This window comes from Chelonia mydas, chromosome 16 (assembly GCF_015237465.2).
Source record: "Chelonia mydas isolate rCheMyd1 chromosome 16, rCheMyd1.pri.v2, whole genome shotgun sequence".
NCBI lineage: Eukaryota > Metazoa > Chordata > Testudines > Cheloniidae > Chelonia > Chelonia mydas.
This window is the reverse complement of record NC_057857.1, coordinates 5,049,041-5,068,591: the sequence shown is the minus strand read 5'-3', so window position 1 is coordinate 5,068,591 and position 19,551 is coordinate 5,049,041. Positions and strand designations below refer to the sequence as shown.

Sequence of the window (19,551 nt, the reverse complement as noted above, 5' to 3'; positions counted from 1 at the left end):
AACAGACAGCAGGAGCCTGGTCTCCATTCCTGCCTCTAAACACCGCTCTGGTGACCTATGGGGCTATAAATGAACTGCAAAAGATCTGGGGAGAATTCCTCCAGTGCTGGGTCAGTGTAAGACCCATGTAAATAGCCCTAAACCGCTCCCCCTTGCAAGAGCCAGGCTTCGTGGGTCAGCTGCAGCAGTGAATCAGTGCTGCCTTTCCACAGAGTAACTGTGCCACCTCCTGGCCACGCGCTGTCACCTCTGGCACAGCTCTGTCTCTTATCTGAAAGGCAGTAACTAGGGGACAGAGTCAAGTAACTTTGATCCTGGGTGCCCTGGGGTGGGCAATGGTGTCAAGAGGCAGGAGGGTGGGGCACTGCCACCCCCGGTGCCCTAGGGCTGGCTGGCTTGGAGAGAGCTCCAACACCTGGGAGCCCTGGGGCTAGAGGGTGCAGGGCATCACCTCACCAGACCTCCTGTAGCCAGCTGGAGGTGTGGTGCAGGAGGAGGAGGGGACAGTGGGTTCAGAGCCAGGTGCCATCTTGGTAGCTGTCCTGTGGCTGGCCAGGGGTGTGGGCCAGGAGGAGGGGTATGTAGGCAGTACAAGGCTCTGCCTTGCTGGGGTCCTGTGGCTGGTTTGGGGGGATGGGCAGGGGGCTGTGAGCTGCCTGTCAGGGTGATCTGGGTCCTGTCCTAGGGGATGGGAGTGAGAGGAATGGGGAGCCAGGGGCTGCTGCCCCAAGTGCCTGCAGGCCACCTGGGTGTTGGTGATAATCAGTAGGTGTGGGGTAGGGGGGAGCAGTGTGTGGCCAAGTTCTGCCCAGGGTCAGACTAGGGGTGGGTGAGTGGGATGGGCATAACAGCCTCAGGTGCCCTGGGGCTGGCTGTGGGTGTTGGGGGGAGTGGGAAGGCTGGGTGCCACCACACTGAGTACCCTGGGGCCAGACAGGGAGCAGACGCCATAGCCCTTGTGCCCTAAGGTGGGCTGTGGGTGTCGAGGAAGCAGGAGGGGCCAAGCACTGCTGCCCCAGTTGCCCTGGTGCCAGCCAGTGGGTGGGGAGGGGTGGAATGGGGGGCTGGATCCTACCACCCAGATGCCTGAGGGCCAGCCAGGGGGTTGGGAGCAGTTGGGGGCGGGGGCAAGGCTCTGATGCCCCAGCTGATCTGGGGCTGGCCAACTGCGGCACTAGAGGATGTAGTGGGCAGTTGGGGGTGATGGGCATTGCTGACCCAGAAGTCCTGGGCCCAGGTTGGGAGTTGAGGGGACAGGACCCTCTGCGGGGGTGTCAGGGCTCCTTCCCCACTCTGAACTCTAGGGTACAGATGTGGGGACCTGCATGAAAGACCCCTAAGCTTATTCTTACCAGCTTAGGTTAAAAACTTCCCCAAGTACAAACTTTGCCTTGTCCTTGAACCGTATGCTGCCACCACCAAGCGTTTAAAGAAAGAACAGGGAAAAAGCCCACTTGGAGACGTCTTCCCCCAAAATATCCCCCCAAGCCCTACACCCCGTTTCCTGGGGAAGGCTTGATAAAAATCCTCACCAATTTGTATAGGTGAACACAGTCCCAAACCCTTGGATCTTAAGAACAATGAAAAATCAATCAGATTCTTAAAATAAGAAATTTAATTAAAGAAAAGGTAAAAGAATCACCTCTGTAAAATCAAGATGGAAAATACCTTACAGGGTATTCAGATTCAAAACACAGAGGATCCCTCTCTGGGCAAAACCTTAAAGTTACAGAAAACAGGAATAAACCTCCCTCTTAACACAGGGAAAATTCACATAAAACAAAAGATAAACTAATCCGCCTTGCCTGGCTTACCTCTACTGGTTGCAATATTGGAGACTTGGATTAGGATGGGTTGGAGAAGATGGATTTTTGTCTGGCCTCTCAGTCCCAAGAGAGAACAAACACGTAAACAAAGAGCACAAAATAAAAGCCTTTCCCCGCCCAAGATTTGAAAATATCTTGTTCCCTTATTGGTCCTTTTGGTCAGGTGCCAGCTAGGTTAGCTGAACTTCTTAACCCTTTACAGGTCACAGGATGTTGCCGCTGGCCAGGAGGGATTTTATAGCACTGTATACAGAAAGGCAGTTACCCTTCCCTTTATATTTATGACACGCCCCCAAATCACAGATAGGGTGAAACACTGGCTGTGATTCTTCCTGGAGCTCTAGGAAAAACAGAGTTAATAAGACACATGCATCTCTAAATATACTACTAACTGTATAAAGACTAACAATATTTTCCACATCTCAAGGACGATTTTACCAGTGATTCTGGGAAACTTTCACGGGAGAGTGCATCAGCCACTTTGTTAGAAGCTCCTGAGATGTGTTGTGTCGAAATCAAAATCTTAGAGCTAAACTCCACCAAATAAGTTTTTTGTTATTTCCCTTGGCATGAAGCCACTGTAGCGTAGCATGGTCGGTTTGCAGGTGGAAACGCCGTCCCCAAACGTATGGGCGTAGCTTTTCCAGAGTGTAGACAATGGCGTAACATTCTTTTCACTGATGACCAGTGGCTTTCCCTCTCAGACAGCTTCTTGCTGAGAAACACACAGGATGGAATCTTGATCTGGTCCTTCCTGCATTAAACTGCTCCCACACCGCTCGGATGCATCTGTGGTTACTAGGAACGGTTTGTCAAAGTCTGGGGCCCTTAGCACAGGGTCATGAGTGTCGCTTTAAGCTGTTAAAGGCCTTCTGACACTCTTCGTCCACTGAACGCATTTGGCTGTTTCTTTTTGGTTAGGTCTGTCAGTGGGGCGGCGATTTGGCTGTATTCGGTACAAATCGCCTGTAATATCCGGCCAAGCCTAAGAAGGATTGAACCTGTTTCTTTGACTTTGGGACAGGCCACTTTTGGATAGCATCCACTTTGGCCTGTAGGGGGTTGATAGTTCCTTGACCCACCTGGTGTCCAAGGTAAGTCACTCTGTTTAGGCCTATTTGACACTTCTTAGCCTTAACAGTTAGTCCTGCCTCCCTTATGCGCTCAAGACTTTTTGTAGATGTTCCAGGTGTTCTGCCCAGGAATCTGAAAATATGGCCACATCGTCAAGGTAGGCACTGCATATTCTCCTAATCCCAGGAGAGACCATCTACAAGTCTTTGGAAGGTGGCGGGTGCATTCGCAGCCCGAAAGGGAGCACTAATTAATTCATACAGCCCGAGTGTGTGAAGGCTGACCTTTCCTTGGCGGATTCATCTAGCGGTACCTGCCAGTACCCCTTGGTTAAGTCCAAGGTAGAGATGAACTGGGCCCATCCCAGTTTCTAATAGTTCATCTGTGCGTGGCATTGGATAGTTGTCTGGGCGAGTTACAGCATTTAGCTTACGGTAGTCCACGCAAAAACGTATCTCCCCATCTGGTTTGGGAACTAGAACCACTGGAGATGCCCTGCACTGCCAGAGGGGCGGATTACACCCATCTGTAACATATCCTGGATCTCCCGTTCTATAGCAGTTTTAGCTTGAGGAGACACCCTAAGGTTGGACTTTAATTGGGTGAGCATTACCTGTGTCAATGGAGTGGTATGCCCGTTCAGTCAGTCCTGGGGTGGCTGAGAACGTCGGCGCGTAGCTAGTGCACAGCTCCTTGATCTGCTGTCGCTGCATACGCCCAAGGGTCATGGAGAGGTTCACCTCTTCCACGCCACCAGCACTTTCCCTTCGTAGTAGACACCTTCAGGCCACTCACTGTCATCTCCTCCCTGGGCTGTAAACTGACAAACCTTTAATTCTCTGGAATAAAAGGGCTTTAGAGAATTAATATGGTACACCTTAGGCTTTCGGTTGAGGTGGGGAATGCTATGAGATAATTAACAGCTCCCAGGTGCTCTGGACCGTGAATGGCCCTTCCACGACGCTTCCATTTTATGGGCCTGGAGCGCCTTTAAGACCATGACCTGGTCCCCTACTTTGAAGGAACGCTCTCTGGCATGTTTATCATACCAGGCTTTTTGCTCTTTTTGAGCATCTGTAGTTTTCTTTAGCAAGGCTAAAGAGGTTTGGAGGGTGTTTGTAGGTTGGTTACAAAGTCCAGAATGTTAGTTCCTGGAGAAGGTGTAAATCCCTCCCATTGCTGCTTCACCAACTGTAATGGCCCCTTAACCTCGCGCCATATACAAGTTCAAATGGTGAAAACCCTAAACTGGGATGGGTACAGTTGCAACACTAGGTCCCAATCATTGGAGTGCTCATTTACGAATTTACGTATCATGGCCCCCAAAGTTCCATTAAACTTCTCCACCAGCCATTTGTTTGATGATGGTAAGGGTGGCAACCAAGTGATTCCCCATGAGCTTCCCAAAGGCTTTTCATAGTTCCTGCCAGGAAATTAGTTCCTGCATCTGTAGGATGTCAGGGCCAACCTACCTGGCAAAAATATCTGTTAGTGCTGGCACACACTTTTAGCCCTGTGTTGCTTAGAGCTACTGCTTCCGGCCATCGGTGGCAAAATCCATGAAAGTCAGTATGTACTGCTTTCCTCTGGGTGTCTTTTTCGGAAAAGGACCCAGAATATCCACAGCTACTCTGAAATGGAACCTCAATGATGGGGAGTGGCTGGAGAGGGGCTTTGACCTGGTCTTGGGGTTTTCCCACTCTTTGGCACACCTCACAAGACCGGACATAGGTAGAAACATCCTTGCCCATTCCTCCCAGTGGAACGACTTTCCCAAATGGTCTTTGGTCTGTTCACCCCAGCATGGCCACTAGGATGATCGTGGGCTAAGCTCAAGAGCTTTACCCGGTACTTAGTTGGAACTACCAACGGTGTCTGAGGATGCCAGTCTTCCTGGTGTCCACCAGAAAGAGTTTCCTTGTATAAAAGTCCTCTTTCTACAACAAACCTGGATCGATTAGAAGAGCTGAGTTGCTCCGTGCCGCCGTCCAAGCTCTCTGGAGGCTTTCATCTGCTTCCTGTTCAGTCTGGAACTGTTCCCTTGATATTGGAGACCAATGAGACCATGGAGACCTCATTGGATTGTGGACCTGGGCTTGGTCCCTCTGGAAGTGATGCAGGGGATGGGGCTGTTTCCGTTGATGCTGAACCGCTCTCTGCTGGTGCACTATGGGGTATTTCAGGCTCTGGCTGAGCCTCTTGTGTAGGGTCATCTGCTGCTGCTGCCAGTGCAGGCTCGGTGGTGCCCTCTGGTGTTGGAGCTATAGACGGGGTTGCAAGTGCTGGACTCAGTGCTGGCAATGGTTCTGCTGCTGGTTGCTTCGCCAGTTTCGGTTCGGGACTGGCTTTGGCTGGGTCTCTGAGACTGGATTCACTACGGCCGTTGCAGTCGTTGGCAGGGGATACGGTTCCACCACCTCCATCTGGGTCTCTGGTAACACAGACAGGGCCCTGGTGGAAGGCTCAGGAACAGGATAGGTGTGGAAGCTTGCTTAGTCTGGCTGCGGGTGACCATTCTCATCCTCTTGGCGAGCTTCTACCTTCCCCCAGCAGCATGGGAATGGGATAACCATCATAGACTGCAAAAGTCCACATTCCTGACCAGCCCTTGTACTGGACAGGCAACTTGGCTGTAGGCAAATCGAAAGAGTTGGACTTGAAGGGTTGAATTGTCACTTGGGCCTCTGGGTTGATTAAGTTGGGGTCCACTAAGGATTGATGGATAGCTGACACCTGCGCTCCAGTGTCCCACCACTCTGTAACCTTCTTCCACCCACACTCACAGTTCCCTTCGCTCTAAGGGTATCTGGGAGGCATCTGGGCCTGAGGACCTTTGGTGTGACCCCAGTGCAATGAACTGTAATCTGTTGGGGTTCTTGGGGCAGCTGGCCTTCACATGCCCCAGCTCATTACATTTAAAACATCGCCCAGTTGACAGTCACTGGGGGAGGTGGGTTGCTGGAGAATGGTGTGGCGGGACGATAAGGTGTCTGGGGTTTTCCTTGGGATGTAGGTGGGGCCTTGGGTTGCCCCCGGTGATAGGGTTTTGTTTCAGGTTGCCCCTTCTGATATTCGCCCCAACTGCTACTAGTTTTTTTTCCTTTCTGTCACCTCCACCCATTTGGCTCCAATCTCTCCCGCCTTGATTACATCTGTGGGCTTCCCATCTAGGATGTACCTTTCTATTTCCTCAGGAACACCCTCTAAGAGCTGCTCCATTTGCATTAGGAAGGGCAACTCTTCTGGAGATTTAACACTTGCTCCTGATATCCAGGCACCCCAATGTTTCACAATGTGGTAGGCATGTCGGATAAATAACACGTCTGGTTTCCACCTTAGGGCTCTGAACTGCCAACGGGAATGCTCAGGTGTTAGCCCCATTCTGACTCTCGCCTGGGTTTTAAACAGTTCAGAACTGTTCATGTGGTCCTTAGGCATTTCAGCCGCCACCTCGGCTAAGGGTCCACTGAGCTGCGGCCTCAGCTCTACCATGTACTGGTCTGTAGAGATGCTGTACCAAAGGCTGGCCCTTTCGAAGTTTTCTGAGAAGGCCTCGGTATCATCGCCTGCCTTGTAGGTGGGGAACTTTCTGGGATGGGAAGCGGTACCTGGAGAAGGATTGCTCGGGTTGGTTGGTATTTTCTGCTGAGCCCTTGCCTTCTCCATCTCCAGTGCATACTTCCTCTCTTTTTCTTTCTCCTTCATAGCTCTCTTGTGGGCAGCTTCCTCTGCCTCCACCCTGGCTTTTTCTGCCTCCATATCTAAGCACCTTAAGGCCATCTGTCTATCATGCTTTTTTTGTTTCTCTTCAGCTTCAAATCTGGCCAGCTCTAGTTTATTAGCTGCTTCACTGGTAGTCATTTTCCTGCTTTCTTGTGCTTAACTCTAGCTATACCCGAGAGTTAGAAAAAAAACACAAAACTTGTGAATTTCCCTGCAGGAGGTTAACTACCCTGCCTTTAGGTAGAGAAAACTCCAGCTCAAAAAAGAAAAATCCTTTTGTGAAAAACCTAACACCTGTGTCTCCACGCAAATAGACAGAAAACTCTCTAGTTGCTCTCAGCTTAAAAAAAAAACCTCTTCAGGTCTGTGCTTTTGGTTCAAAATGATCCCACCGCTCTGCCACCATGTCAGGGTTCCTTCCCCACTCTGAACTCTAGGGTACAGATGTAGGGACCTACATGAAAGACCCCCTAAGCTTATTCTTACCAGCTTAGGTTAAAAACTTCCCCAAGGTACAAACTTTGCCTTGTCCTTGAACAGTATACTGCCACCATCAAGCATTTCAAACAAAGAACAGGGAAAGAGACCACTTGGAGACGTCTTTCCCCAAAATATCCCCCCAAGCCCTACACCCCCTTTCCTGGAGAAGGCTTGATAAGAATCCTCACCAATTTATACAGGTGAACACAGACCCAACCCCTTGGATTTTAAGAACAATGAAAAATCAATCAGGTTCTTAAAAGAAGAATTTTAATTAAAGAAAAGGTAAAAGAATCACCTCTGTAAAATCAAGATGGAAAATACCTTACAGGGTATTCAGATTCAAAACACAGAGGATCCCTCTCTGGGCAAAACCTTAAAGTTACAGAAAACAGGAATAAACCTCCCTCTTAACACAGGGAAAATTCACATAAAACAAAAGAAACTAATCCGCCTTGCCTGGCTTACCTCTACTGGTTGCAGTATTGGAGACTTGGATTAGGATGGGTTGGAGAAGATGGATTTCTATCTGGCCTCTCTCGGTCCCAAGAGAGAACAAACACGTAAACAAAGAGCACAAAACAAAAGCCTTCCCCCCCCCAAGATTTGAAAGTATCTTGTTCCCCATTGGTCCTTTGGGTCAGGTGCCAGCCAGGTTAGCGGAGCTTCTTAACCCTTTACAGGTCACAGGATGTTGCCTCTGGCCAGGAGGGATTTTATAGCACTGTATACAGAAAGGTGGTTACCCTTCCCTTTATATTTATGACAGGGGGGGAGTGAGAGGAGGCTGGATGCTGCCTTCCCATTTGCCCTGTGGAGGGGCTATGTCATCCCTGGTGCCTGGGAAATGATTTGGGGAGCTGCGGACTGCTGCCCTGGGTGCCATGGGGCCAGATGTGCTGGCATGCACCTCCTCCCCTGGTGCTCAGGGGACAAGCAAAGTGGCGGGGGGGGGGGGAGGTGGAAGGAGGGCTAAGTGCTGCCCTGGTACTAGCCAGGGGATTGGGGGAGGGCAGGCGCCTGCTCCCCAGGTTCTCTGGAGCTGGCTAGGGGGAGCGGGGGACCAGGCCCTGGTGCCAGCAGTTAGGGTGGGAGGGTCAGGGGCTGCAGAGGGGGCCAAACTCTGAGGTGGGAAGTGGGGTCCAGGCTGCAAGGTGGGTGCTGCTGCCCAGGCTGACAGGAGAGGGGGCAGGTGGAAGGTGGTGGTTGGGTGCCAGCGCCAGTGGTGGCCTGAGGCTGGTGGGGGTGGGTGGGAGGATCCAGACACCAATGCCAGTGGGGCAGAGTGGGGATGACCACAGCTGTTAGCACTCAGGAGAGTTGTTACAGCTGCTCAGGGCTGCAGTTCCTGGAGCTGGGGAGGCCTCCAGGCACTAACAAGCAGTGCGGCCTGTTAAGTCAGCACCACTCGATGTTATTCGCAAGGAAAGATCATGGGCTCGGCTGGGTGGCAAAGGCGCTCGGCCAAGTCTATTTGTCTGCAAAGCGTGGTACTCGCGCCCTGTGTCACTCACAGGGACACTAACCCATGTATGCCCGGGGCAAGGCAAAGGCTCAGTCAGGACAGAGGCAGTCCTGTCCCTTCAGCCGATGCAAAGTTGCCCCTCCTATAACTGCTCCTTTTATTCCTCACTACTCCAGATGTCATCAGTTGCCACCTGTACACCTTGTCCCCGCTGGTTCACACAAAACATCCTGATCCATGATCCTGTCATCCCAGCCTTCTCTTGCGAGGTTTCAGTGTATGCCTGCACAATCTCCTGGGAGTTCATTCATGTAGTTACTTGAGAACTTGGGGTGTTCCTGTGCCATCCTCGCCGGTCAGGAACATGCCAATACCTGCTGTGTTACCATCCTGCCAAGGCCAGGCCTACCCTGGGTCACAGCCTCCGGTTCACACTGCTAGCTAGGCCTAGGCCTCCAGCAAGGCCTACAGGCACCATCCCATGGGTGGCCTGGGAGGCAGGGAGGATGGTGGGTGTCCAGGCAACACCTCCACAATTGCCCAGAGGCTCTTCCCTTAAGAACTCTGTGTAGCTTGAAAGCTTGTCTCTCTCCTGTCACAGGACTGACACAGATACAACTTCCCTTGCAGCTGTCAGATTGAGCTGCCCCCTCGTCTCGGTGGCCAGAGTAGGAAAGGTCTGCTGGGCTCCAGCCTGGGACTCTTGGTCCTTCTGTGGGTCCTTGACTATTAAGCCTTGCCCTGTGAGTCCTTCTTTTAAACATGATGTGGGAAAGAGTAAAAACGTGTAGGAAAATGCAGGGGCAAAGGCATGCATGCATCAAGTGAAGCAGCGAGAAATGCGGCCATCAGGTCAACCAATAGGGCCGCATGCAACTCTAGCTGTACTGTCAGGTTGTAGGGTCCCAAGCTATTGTGGCCATCTGGTGAAGCCAGCTGGCCCAAATTCCTCTCACTAGCGGGCATGAGTAACCAGCAGAAACAAAACACAAACTCCTGTGTAACTGTAGATGGCAGGTAGAGTCATAGGGTTCTGAGACCTTCCGACCAAACCAGGGCAGCACTGAGATTGGAACTCGGATCGCAGGATTCAGAGCTGATCATTTCTCCATGGGATCTTCTAATGGCTTTGTCTCTGGACACCTGTGACTCTTGGCACTCAGATGGCAGAACTGTCCCCTGGCCTCACTGATTCTCACCAGCTGGTCTCTCTCTCTCGTGACTCTTTTTCCTCCCCGTCTCTATGTCTCTCCTATCTCCCGCTTCGCTTTCTTGGGAACTGGCCCCACAGCACTTTGGAACGGCCAGAGATTGCATTGTCTGTACCTGGGCTGCTAACCCACTTACTAATGACTCACCAAGAAAAACAACCCTTTTCCGGGAAACTGCAACGGCTTCTGGGAAACAGCGAGTCAACCAGGATATTGCAGGGATTTATTCAGCTCCTCATGTACAACACATATTAAAAGCCTACCACCCACCCAGGGCTCGAACCCTGGAACCTCAGACGAAGAATCTCCTGCTCCACTGATTTAGCTTCTGCTGTGCCCACACTTCTTGCTAGCATAGCAAAACATGGTACATGCCATGACAAACCTAACACCTGCAATGCTGTTTACGGGGCAAAATCTCAGATCACGCTTGGATTTATTAAAGCCAGATCTACAGCTACAAATCGGAAATTGTCCAATAAGTCAAGCTTGTGGCACGAAGGCCTCACCTCGTCAGCTACAAGTGAGGCCTGGTTTTAGCAGCTGTTTGGGGTTATTAGGAGTTCGTAGGTGTTGTACATTTTGACCGAAGGTCATTAGGCTTTATTACAGGATGTTGGGCATTATCATGAACTTGTTTGCGATGTTTAGCGGTCACTAAGAATTGCTAGATGTTAATTTTCTACAAATCCGCACAGACACACCCTAGAACCCTGACCAGGGGTATTCTATCTGCTACCCCAAGATCCATAAACCTGGAAATCCTGGACGCCCCATCATCTCAGGCATTGGCACCCTGACAGCAGGATTGTCTGGCTATGTAGACTCCCTCCTCAGGCCCTACGCTACCAGCACTCCCAGCTATCTTCGAGACACCACTGACTTCCTGAGGAACTACAATCCATCGGTGATCTTCCTGAAAACACCATCCTAGCCACTGTGGATGCAGAAACCCTCTACACCAACATTCCACACAAAGATGGACTACAAGCCGTCAGGAACACTATCCCTGATAATGTCACGTCAAACCTGGTGGCTGAACTTTGTGACTTTGTCCTCAGCCATAACTATTTCACATTTGGGGACAATGTATACCTTCAAATCAGCGGCACTGCTATGGGTACCCACATGGCCCCACAGTATGCCAACATTTTTATGGCTGACTTAGAACAATGCTTCCTCAGCTCTCGTCCCCTAATGCCCCTACTCTACTTGCGCTACACTGATGACATCTTCATCATCTGGACCCATGGAAAAGAAGCCCTTGAGGAATTCCACCATGATTTCAACAATTTCCATCCCACCATCGACCTCAGCCTGGACCAGTCCACACAACAGATCCACTTCCTGGACACTATGGTGCTAATAAGCGATGGTCACATAAACACCTATACCGGAAAACCTACTGACCGCTATGCTTACCTACATGCCTCCAGCTTTCATCCAGACCACACCACATGGTCCATTGTCTACAGCCAAACTCTACAATATAACCTCATTTGCTCCAACCCCTCAAACAGAGACAAACACCTACAAGATCTCTATCAAGCATTCTTACAACTACAATACCCACCTGCTGAAGTGAAGAAACAGATTGACAGAGCCAGAAGAGTACCCAGAAGTTACCTACTACAGGACAGGCCCAACAAAGAAAATAACAGAACGCCATTACCCGTCACCTTCAGCCCCCAACTAAAACCTCTCCAACGCATCATCAAGGATCTATCCTGAATGACGACCCATCACTCTCACAGATCTTGGGAGACAGGCCAGTCCTTGCTTACAGACAGCCCCCCAACCTGAAGCAAATACTCACCAGCAACCACACACCACACAACAGAACCACTAACCCAGGAACCTATCCTTGCAACAAAGCCCGTTGCCAACTGTGCCCACATATCTATTCAGGGGACACCATCATAGGGCCTAATCACATCAGCCACACTATCAGAGGTTCGTTCACCTGCACGTCTACCAATGTGATATATGCCATCATGTGCCAGCAATGCCCCTCTGCCATGTACATTGGCCAAACTGGACAGTCTCTACATAAGAATAAATAGACACAAATCAGACGTCAAGAAATATAACATTCAAAAACCAGTTGGAGAACATGTCAGTCTCTTTGGTCACTCAATTACAGACCTAAAAGTTGCAATTCTTCAACAAAAAAACTTCAAAAACAGACTCCAACGAGAGACTGCTGAATTGGAATTAATTTGCAAACTGGATACAATTAACTTAGGCTTGAATAGCGACTGGGAGTGGATGGTCATTACACAAAGTAAAACTATTTCCCCATTTTTATTTCCTCCCCTCCCCCCCCCCCCATTCCTCAGACGTTCTTGTCAACTGTTGGAAATGGCCCACCTTGATTATCACTACAAAAGGTTTCCCCCCCCCCCCTCCCCCGGCTCTCCTGCTCGTAATAGCTCACTTTACCTGATCACTCTTGTTACAGTGTGTATGGTAACACCCATTGTTTCATGTTCTCTGTGTATATAAAATCCCCTCACTGTATTTTCCACTGTATGCATCCGATGAAGTGAGCTGTAGCTCACAAAAGCTTATGCTCAAATAAATTGGTTAGTCTCTAAGGTGCCACAAGTCCTCCTTTTAATTTTCTACTAAGCATTGTTGGGGAGTAGGAAATGTTAGGAGTTGTTAGGTGGTGATAGGGATTATTTCGTGGGGCCATTAGGATTTATCTGGGGTTATTGGGGATATGTAAGGGTTAGCAGGAGCACTGTTCCCTCTAAGCTGTGCAGGTGTGTGCACACACACAGATCCTAAACCCCGTGCACACGGCGAAACACCGCGTGCACAAAAATTTGCACAGAAGCACAACAATTTGCACAAAAGAAATTTTTTGCGCACACAGCCTGTCAAAAATTTGCACAGAAGAAATTTTTTGAGCACATGGCCTGTCAAAAATTAGAGAAAACACTGAGCAGGAGTTCACTGTTAGTAAGCATTATTAGTAATTATTTTGGCATGTACAGTATTAGGGGTCGTCAGGATTTGCTAGGTTTTGTTAATTGTTAGTAAGGGTTGTGAGGTGTTATTGGCATTTTTTGAGTTTGTTGGGTTTTCTTAGGGCTTGTCAGATGCTGTCAGTTTGGAGGAGTTATTAAGTATTGTTAGTTGATATTAGGGATTGTTAGCAATTGTAAGGGTTTGTTTGGGGTCATAAGAAGTTGTTAGGTGTTGGGTTTTTAGGGATTAGTAGGGGATGTTAGGAGTTATTAGGAAATGTTAGGCATTAATTGATGTTGTTGAAGTCAGTCGGATTTATTAGGGATTGATGCAGATGCCCTGATAACCACTAACAGAGTCTGATAAACCGTAACACCCAAACACACAACAACCACCCCTACTAATCGCTAACAACAGTTTCTGACAATTAATGCTCCTAGCAAATCCTGATAATTCCAACAACACCTCATAAATCCTGATGATGCCTAACACCGCCAAATAACCTCTAACACCAGCTAACATCCTATAATAATTCCTAACAACCTTTAATAACAATTAACAACTCCTAATAACCCAAAATAAACCCTAACAACCACTAATAACATTCCTGATGGGTGTGTGGGTATGATGGGTGCATGTGCGTGTGATGCTTCGTCACGTTGGATGAGTGTGCATGTGTGTGTGATGGGTGTGCATAGGTATGATGGGTGCAGGTGGTGAACACACAATATGTGTGTGAATGATAGAAGCAGTTGTGTAATAGTTGTGTATATGCCATGGCTGTGCATGTGCATGACAAGTGCACGCATGAATAATGGATGCACATGATTGTGATGGGGTGTGTGTGATGGGTGGAAACATGATGTGTGCGTGTGCACACGATGTGTATCATGTGATGTGTGTTCACACTTGGATGCATGCACGTGCACGTGTGTGAAGCATGTGCAATCAAAATGGATGTGTGTGCACATGCTACGGGTGTGTGCAAGTTTGTACGAGTTTGTGATGGGTGAACATGTGATGTTTGTGCACGTTTGATGGGTTCACACATGTAGGTGTGTGCGCTTGTGATGGTTGGGCATGTGTGATAGGTTGTGCATGTGATACATGCTTGTGCTTGAGGGGTGCATGTGCCCAATGGATGCCTGTGTGTGATAAGTGTGCACTCATGATTGTGTGTGTTTGATGGAAGCACACATGTGGGTGATGGGAGTGTGAGCATGTGATGGATGCACATGAGTCATGGCTATGCAGGTGCCTCAGGAGTCTCTGCATGTGATGGATGTGCACCTGTGCGATAGATGTGTGTGCATGTGTGATGGGTGTATATGCCTGTGATGGGTGCACGTGTATAGTGGTTGTGTGCGCATGGGGCAGATGCATGATTGTGTGATGGGTGTCCGTGAATATGATGGGCACACAAATGTGTGATGCTGTGCGTGTGCACCCAGCACAGGTACACACTCAGGTGTGAGCACCCATCACATGCAGGCATACCCATCACACTCCCATGCACCCACCCATTACATGCAAACACCCATTACATGCACGCACATAACTGAGAATTCATAAAAGTCATGTCTGATGCATAAGTTTGGACAGTAAGGGTGGCTTTGGCCCAGAGACCCCTGAGCTAAATGTGAAATGTTGCCTAAAGTGACCTTGTGATTGAGTAAACTTGTCTAAAACTGTTGAATAGGACAAAGAGGGGTGTTTTTCACCCAGGTTGTGCTTAAATGAAAAAATAACATATCTACAAAATGTGCTGCCAGAAAGCAATTAGAGAAAATCAAGCAGAAGAAGAATGGAAAGTGCCTAAAAGCCTGGCTGCAGAGAAACAGGTCAAAGTGACCTGGCTAAATATACACTGACTATGCATTAATTGTGTAATAAACTACTCGGAACAGAGAAATGACAACATGAAAATAGCAAGGGCAGCAAGTTATGCCAATTAAAGTTCACACATGCATATTATATAAGTCACGTACTTAATATTTAATGATTAGAAGAGAACTAGTAAATATGAAATTTGGATGTGTATAATATATGGAGATTGTAAGGCATGGCCAGAGTTCATAAGGAGAATTCCATTGTGACCCACCTATGCCTCAGGAGAAGGCAGTTGATCACTGTACTTCACTGTATGTCTGTGATTTCTTACTTTAATAATAAATGTAACCACAAGGTATGTTTTTGGTTCTACAAGTCTAGAACTTCATCCAGCAAGTTTTGGTTCAAGATTTTGTTTAAGATGGCTTTTCTCACACACAGTCTTCCAGCAAGATGGTGACTGATCCTTGCCTCAGTTCGCATCTCTCCCAGGGGCCCCCAAAGTCCTGGTGCCTTTGTATTCTTAAGTGAAAGAGACAACCTGGATTTTTTCAGATCCCTGAGAGACATAGCTATACCACAGTAAATCCCCTGTGTAGAAAAGACCTAAGAAAATGGTTCATATCATGTAAGACACTTTGTCTAAAACCCCACAGATCAGACAAAGTTCCTCTCCCCAAGAATAGAAAGGAAAATAGCTAAACGTTAATTACCTAGACAAGAATCTCTCATAATTTGCATATGGATGAAACCTCTTTCTCCCTCCCTACCTAGCTAAAAGAACTCTAAAGTTACCCATTCAGAGTCACACCCTGCCTTCCCATGCAAAATGGCCCATTGCACGTCATGAGCGGCTCAAGAGAGGGGTGGGGAAGCAGCAAGTTTGTCATTTTTAGTTTGCTTATCTGTAAGACTGAAGGTCAAATTGAGCAAACTGCCGGTTACCCCAAGAAATCCAAGCCAGTGGTGCAGTGTGGGGGCTAAGGAAGGCTCCCTGCCTGTCCTGGGGCACCGCGCTGCACCCTGGAAGTGGCCAGCAGGTTCGGGTCCTAGGTTGGGGGGCCAAAAAGCTCTGTGCACTGTTCTTGCCCACAGGCACTGCCCCCCAGCTCCCATTGGCCAGTTTCCAGCCAATGGGCGTGCAGAGTCGGTGCACAGGATGGGGCAGCACGCAGAGCTTCCTGGCCCCCGGCCTAGGACCCGGACCTGGTGGCTGCTTCCGGGGCGCAGCGCGGTGCCCCAGAACAGGCAAGGAGCCTGCCTTAGCCCAGCAGCACCGCCAACCGGACTTTTAATGGACCGGTTGGCAGTGCTGACTGGAGCTGCCAGGTTACCTTTTCGACCAGGTGTTCCGGACACCTGGTCACCCGAGCATGTGGGCCTGAGTCCAGAGGGGTTCCTTGCCTAAATCAGATTAACTTCTATGGGGGCAGAAGTGGGGCTTCAGCCTAAACATGAGTCAGAGCCTGGGTTTTGACATACTGCTAGAGCCAGTGCTGGCAGCAACCAGGACCACCCCCAGCTGGCCTCCCATAATTACCACCAATGGAAACTGGGACTCACCTGCTGCTGGCTTCCCAGAGCCAATGGCACCCAGCCCCAGCCCCCGATGGACTCCCAGGGCCATTGCTGGAGACACTCAGGCCCCACCCCCTGCTGGCCTCCCAGCACCCAAGCCCCATCCTTGGCTGGCCTCCCACAGCCAGCAAGAACGGCATCCAGGCCCCAGTCCCTGCTGGCCTCTGAGACCCACTGTCAGTAGTATCAATGTCCCAACCACGGCTGGACTCCCAGAGGCAAGTGCTGATGGCCCATAGGTACCACCCTCTTGCTGGCCACCCAGAGCCTGTGCCAACGGTACTTGGGCTCCACTTTTATGCCCAATAATCACAACAACGTACCCCAATTTTAAGCTCAAATGTAAAAGATACATGCAAGTTCATAAAATGTCACATTAACCTGTAACTTTTTGCCTTCCTAGAAATTAACTAAGGAAAACAGATCGAGTTGTTTTTAATAAAAGAATGTTATGAACAAGTGCAAGAGAACCAGACAGAGAAACGAGATTAGTCCAAAAGAAAAAGGGCCTGCTGATATGGTTCAAGGACTGTTGAAATCACGCATGTTAAAAGCGGATGATGTTGGGAGTCAGAAATTAATGAACCTAAATTGTTCAACTCTACTGTAAACAATGTCAATAGTATTGGGAAGAAAATGGATGAAGCATTAACTAAAATAGCCAAAATGAATAAAAGGATTCTTGTCCTGGAGCCCAAAGGACCTGCCCCTTTTTCCATTCCACTCCCCATCTTTCCTCCTTATCCTGCTCTTTTGGTTCCACCCACAGCAGAACCCAGGACCATTCCAATTCGGCCCAACCAGAATAATTCTGCCCCCCAACCTTGGGTTCCAAGAAAGGAATTACCATATGAGGGAATAGAGGTACATGAAAATTTAAGAAAATACCTGGTGATAGAAGAAGATATTTTGATCTAACAGTCCAAGGTGATAACATTGTAAAAATCACTATTAGACTGATGAGCTGAAAAATATTTAATGCGTGCCTTTGTTTTCAATGCTATTGCAAAGTCCTTGCCCCTGATAAACCACTCCAGAAAAGGAAGAGTACACTAGTTATGCAAAATCTTGATGAAAAAGCTGAGAGAGAGAGAGAAGTGGGGACCGGGAGTAGAAAGTATCATAAAAGGAAGGGAGACAGAACAGGATTTTACCTGCCTCTGCAGGACTGGTCATTTGGAATCTCCACTGCTGGGCTGGGGACTGGATGTCATCATGATTTTCAGGACTCACAAGTGAAAAAACGAAGTTTCTTGAATCAGAATAAGGCCTAATGACTTTCCTCTCAGGAAGAAAGTCTTCAGTCTGGTCTGCTCCTTCTGTCTTGGGGGAAGGGAAAATGAGATGAGACAAGCTGGGATGCAAGATGGGACAGGAGACAAAATTATTTTTTCAGTCCCTATTTATGTATTCCAAAAAGGGGAAAAGTGGGCAGCATAGTTCATCCCCTCATTATTTTGTCCACCAGTTAGGACTAATATCCACCACTACAATTTTGGTTCATTAATTTCCTGCTCCACATCATCTGTTTTTACCAAGCATGAGTTCAACAGTCCTTGAACCATATCAGCAGGACCTTTTTGTTTGGACTAATCTAGTTTCTCTGTCTGGTTCTCTTGCATTTGTTCATAACATTCATTTATTAAAAATCCTATTTTCCCATGGTTAATTTCCAAGCAGACAAAAAGTTATAGCTTATCGTGACATTTTAGGAACTGGCACACACTTTTTACATTTGAGCTTACACTTAGGATCCGATGTTAGATCCAATAATGACAACATCACCCGCAGCTGACCTCCCACACCAACTGCTGGTAGCATTCAAGGCCACCTCCTACTGGCATCCCATAACCAATCCAGGCAGCATCCAGAACCAATCCACTGCCGAACTCCCAGAAATAGCACCGATAGCGTCCGTGCACCGCTTGTTGCAGGCTTCTCAGAGCCGGTATTGGGGGCACCCAGGTCCCACCTGCTGCAGGGCTTCCAGGGCCAGCATGGGCAGCAGATGGGCCCCACCTCCTGCTGGCCTCCCAATTCCAGCACCAACAGAGCCTGGGTCCACCCACTGCTGGCCTCCCTCCGTAGACTTGGGCTCTGAGACTCGCTGCTGTGGGAGTTTTTTTGCCATGTAGACATACACCCAGAGCCTGTGCTGGTGGTACCTAGCTGAGCCCCATTCATCTGGCCTCCCACATCAAGGGCTGACAACACATAAGACCGTCCCCTCCTGTGGGGGAAGGTGGGGGGGAGGGGTTCCCCAGGGTTGAGGCAAGGGTCCCAGATCCTATCCTCACACTTCTGCACAGACACCAGTCCTCCCTCCTGGGGGGCAGAGAAGGGGTCAGTGTTAACTCCCAGAACAAGCACCACACTTAATAATTTTATTAAGATGATGTTGAAGTAAAAAGAAAGCGGTACAGAGTTTAGGCATAGAAGTTTCTGGTTATCAGGGAATAAGGTACAGATTACCAAGGGGTGCGAAATTCGGTTTAGGAATGGGTGGCGTAAGGAATACATAATCTGCAATCTTCCCGATTGGGGGTAAAAGTTTAACGGGTCAAAGTACAGACATTGAGCTATGGGGGTATGTTGTCCATATAATGACTATATTCAGGTGTGGAGTATAATGAGCGGATACGATGATGAGGATGGATCTACCCTCATTTGGTGGGATTTAATGTTCAGTGAGTTTATGGTTCCAGTTCATATGGTCCAATGGAAAAAGTCTCTCAGTCCCTTTTTAGTACAACACTAACCCAGGCAAAGCCAGGAGTAGACCCAAGTCTGGATCTCTAGCAGGGGTTGGTTATACAGACTCCTTCACCCCTAGCACAGTATACAGCAAAATAGCTCTTCCCTACTGTAAGCGGGGGAATGGTCCCACTATTGTACGGAACTTTCCTGGCTTATACACTACCCCAGTGAAGCGGGCTAGCGAAAGGATCTGAGTCCTCGCTCCCGCTTCCTTTACCCAGAGGCCTGCCTGACCTCGAGGGCTCCCCTTCCACTCTCCTGGGTGGCAGAGTCCCCATAACCCCAAAGGCTGGGCCCAGGATTCCTGCGGGGCTCAACCCTCAACCTTGTCATGGTCACTTAGGGCAGGGGCTAGGGCATTCCCACTCCGGGCTGCTCTCTCTGCACTGGATGCTTCCCTGACCCACTGGTCATTCCATAAAGTTCAAAGCAAACACAATTTATTAAACAGCAATCAATTTAAAAAAATGGTAAAAGGAAAAAGGTTAAAGGAAAAACCCATCACCCCGCTCTGTGGCACAGGGGCACCACAACCAGCGTCTCTGGAACGTCAGAGCAGTTCAGTCCGTTTCTCACACATCCCAACCCCTGCCCAAGCCCTGACTGTGCTGCAGGGATGCTGCGGGTTGGA

The 19,551-nt window shown here is 49.0% G+C and overlaps 1 protein-coding gene across 1 annotated transcript in view; it reads right to left on the bottom strand.

Annotated features, from left to right (window-relative positions):
• The window catches only part of NPDC1 (neural proliferation, differentiation and control 1), a 148,952-nt gene extending 131,598 nt beyond the window's left edge, over nucleotides 1-17,354 (bottom strand). Inside the window, exon 1 of the mRNA XM_043530438.1 lies at nucleotides 17,318-17,354. Within this exon, the coding sequence (XP_043386373.1) occupies nucleotides 17,318-17,339 (22 nt within the window). The 5' untranslated portion in view covers nucleotides 17,340-17,354. The remainder of the gene's footprint in view (nucleotides 1-17,317) is intronic.
• Nucleotides 17,355-19,551: the final 2,197 nt, after the last annotated feature.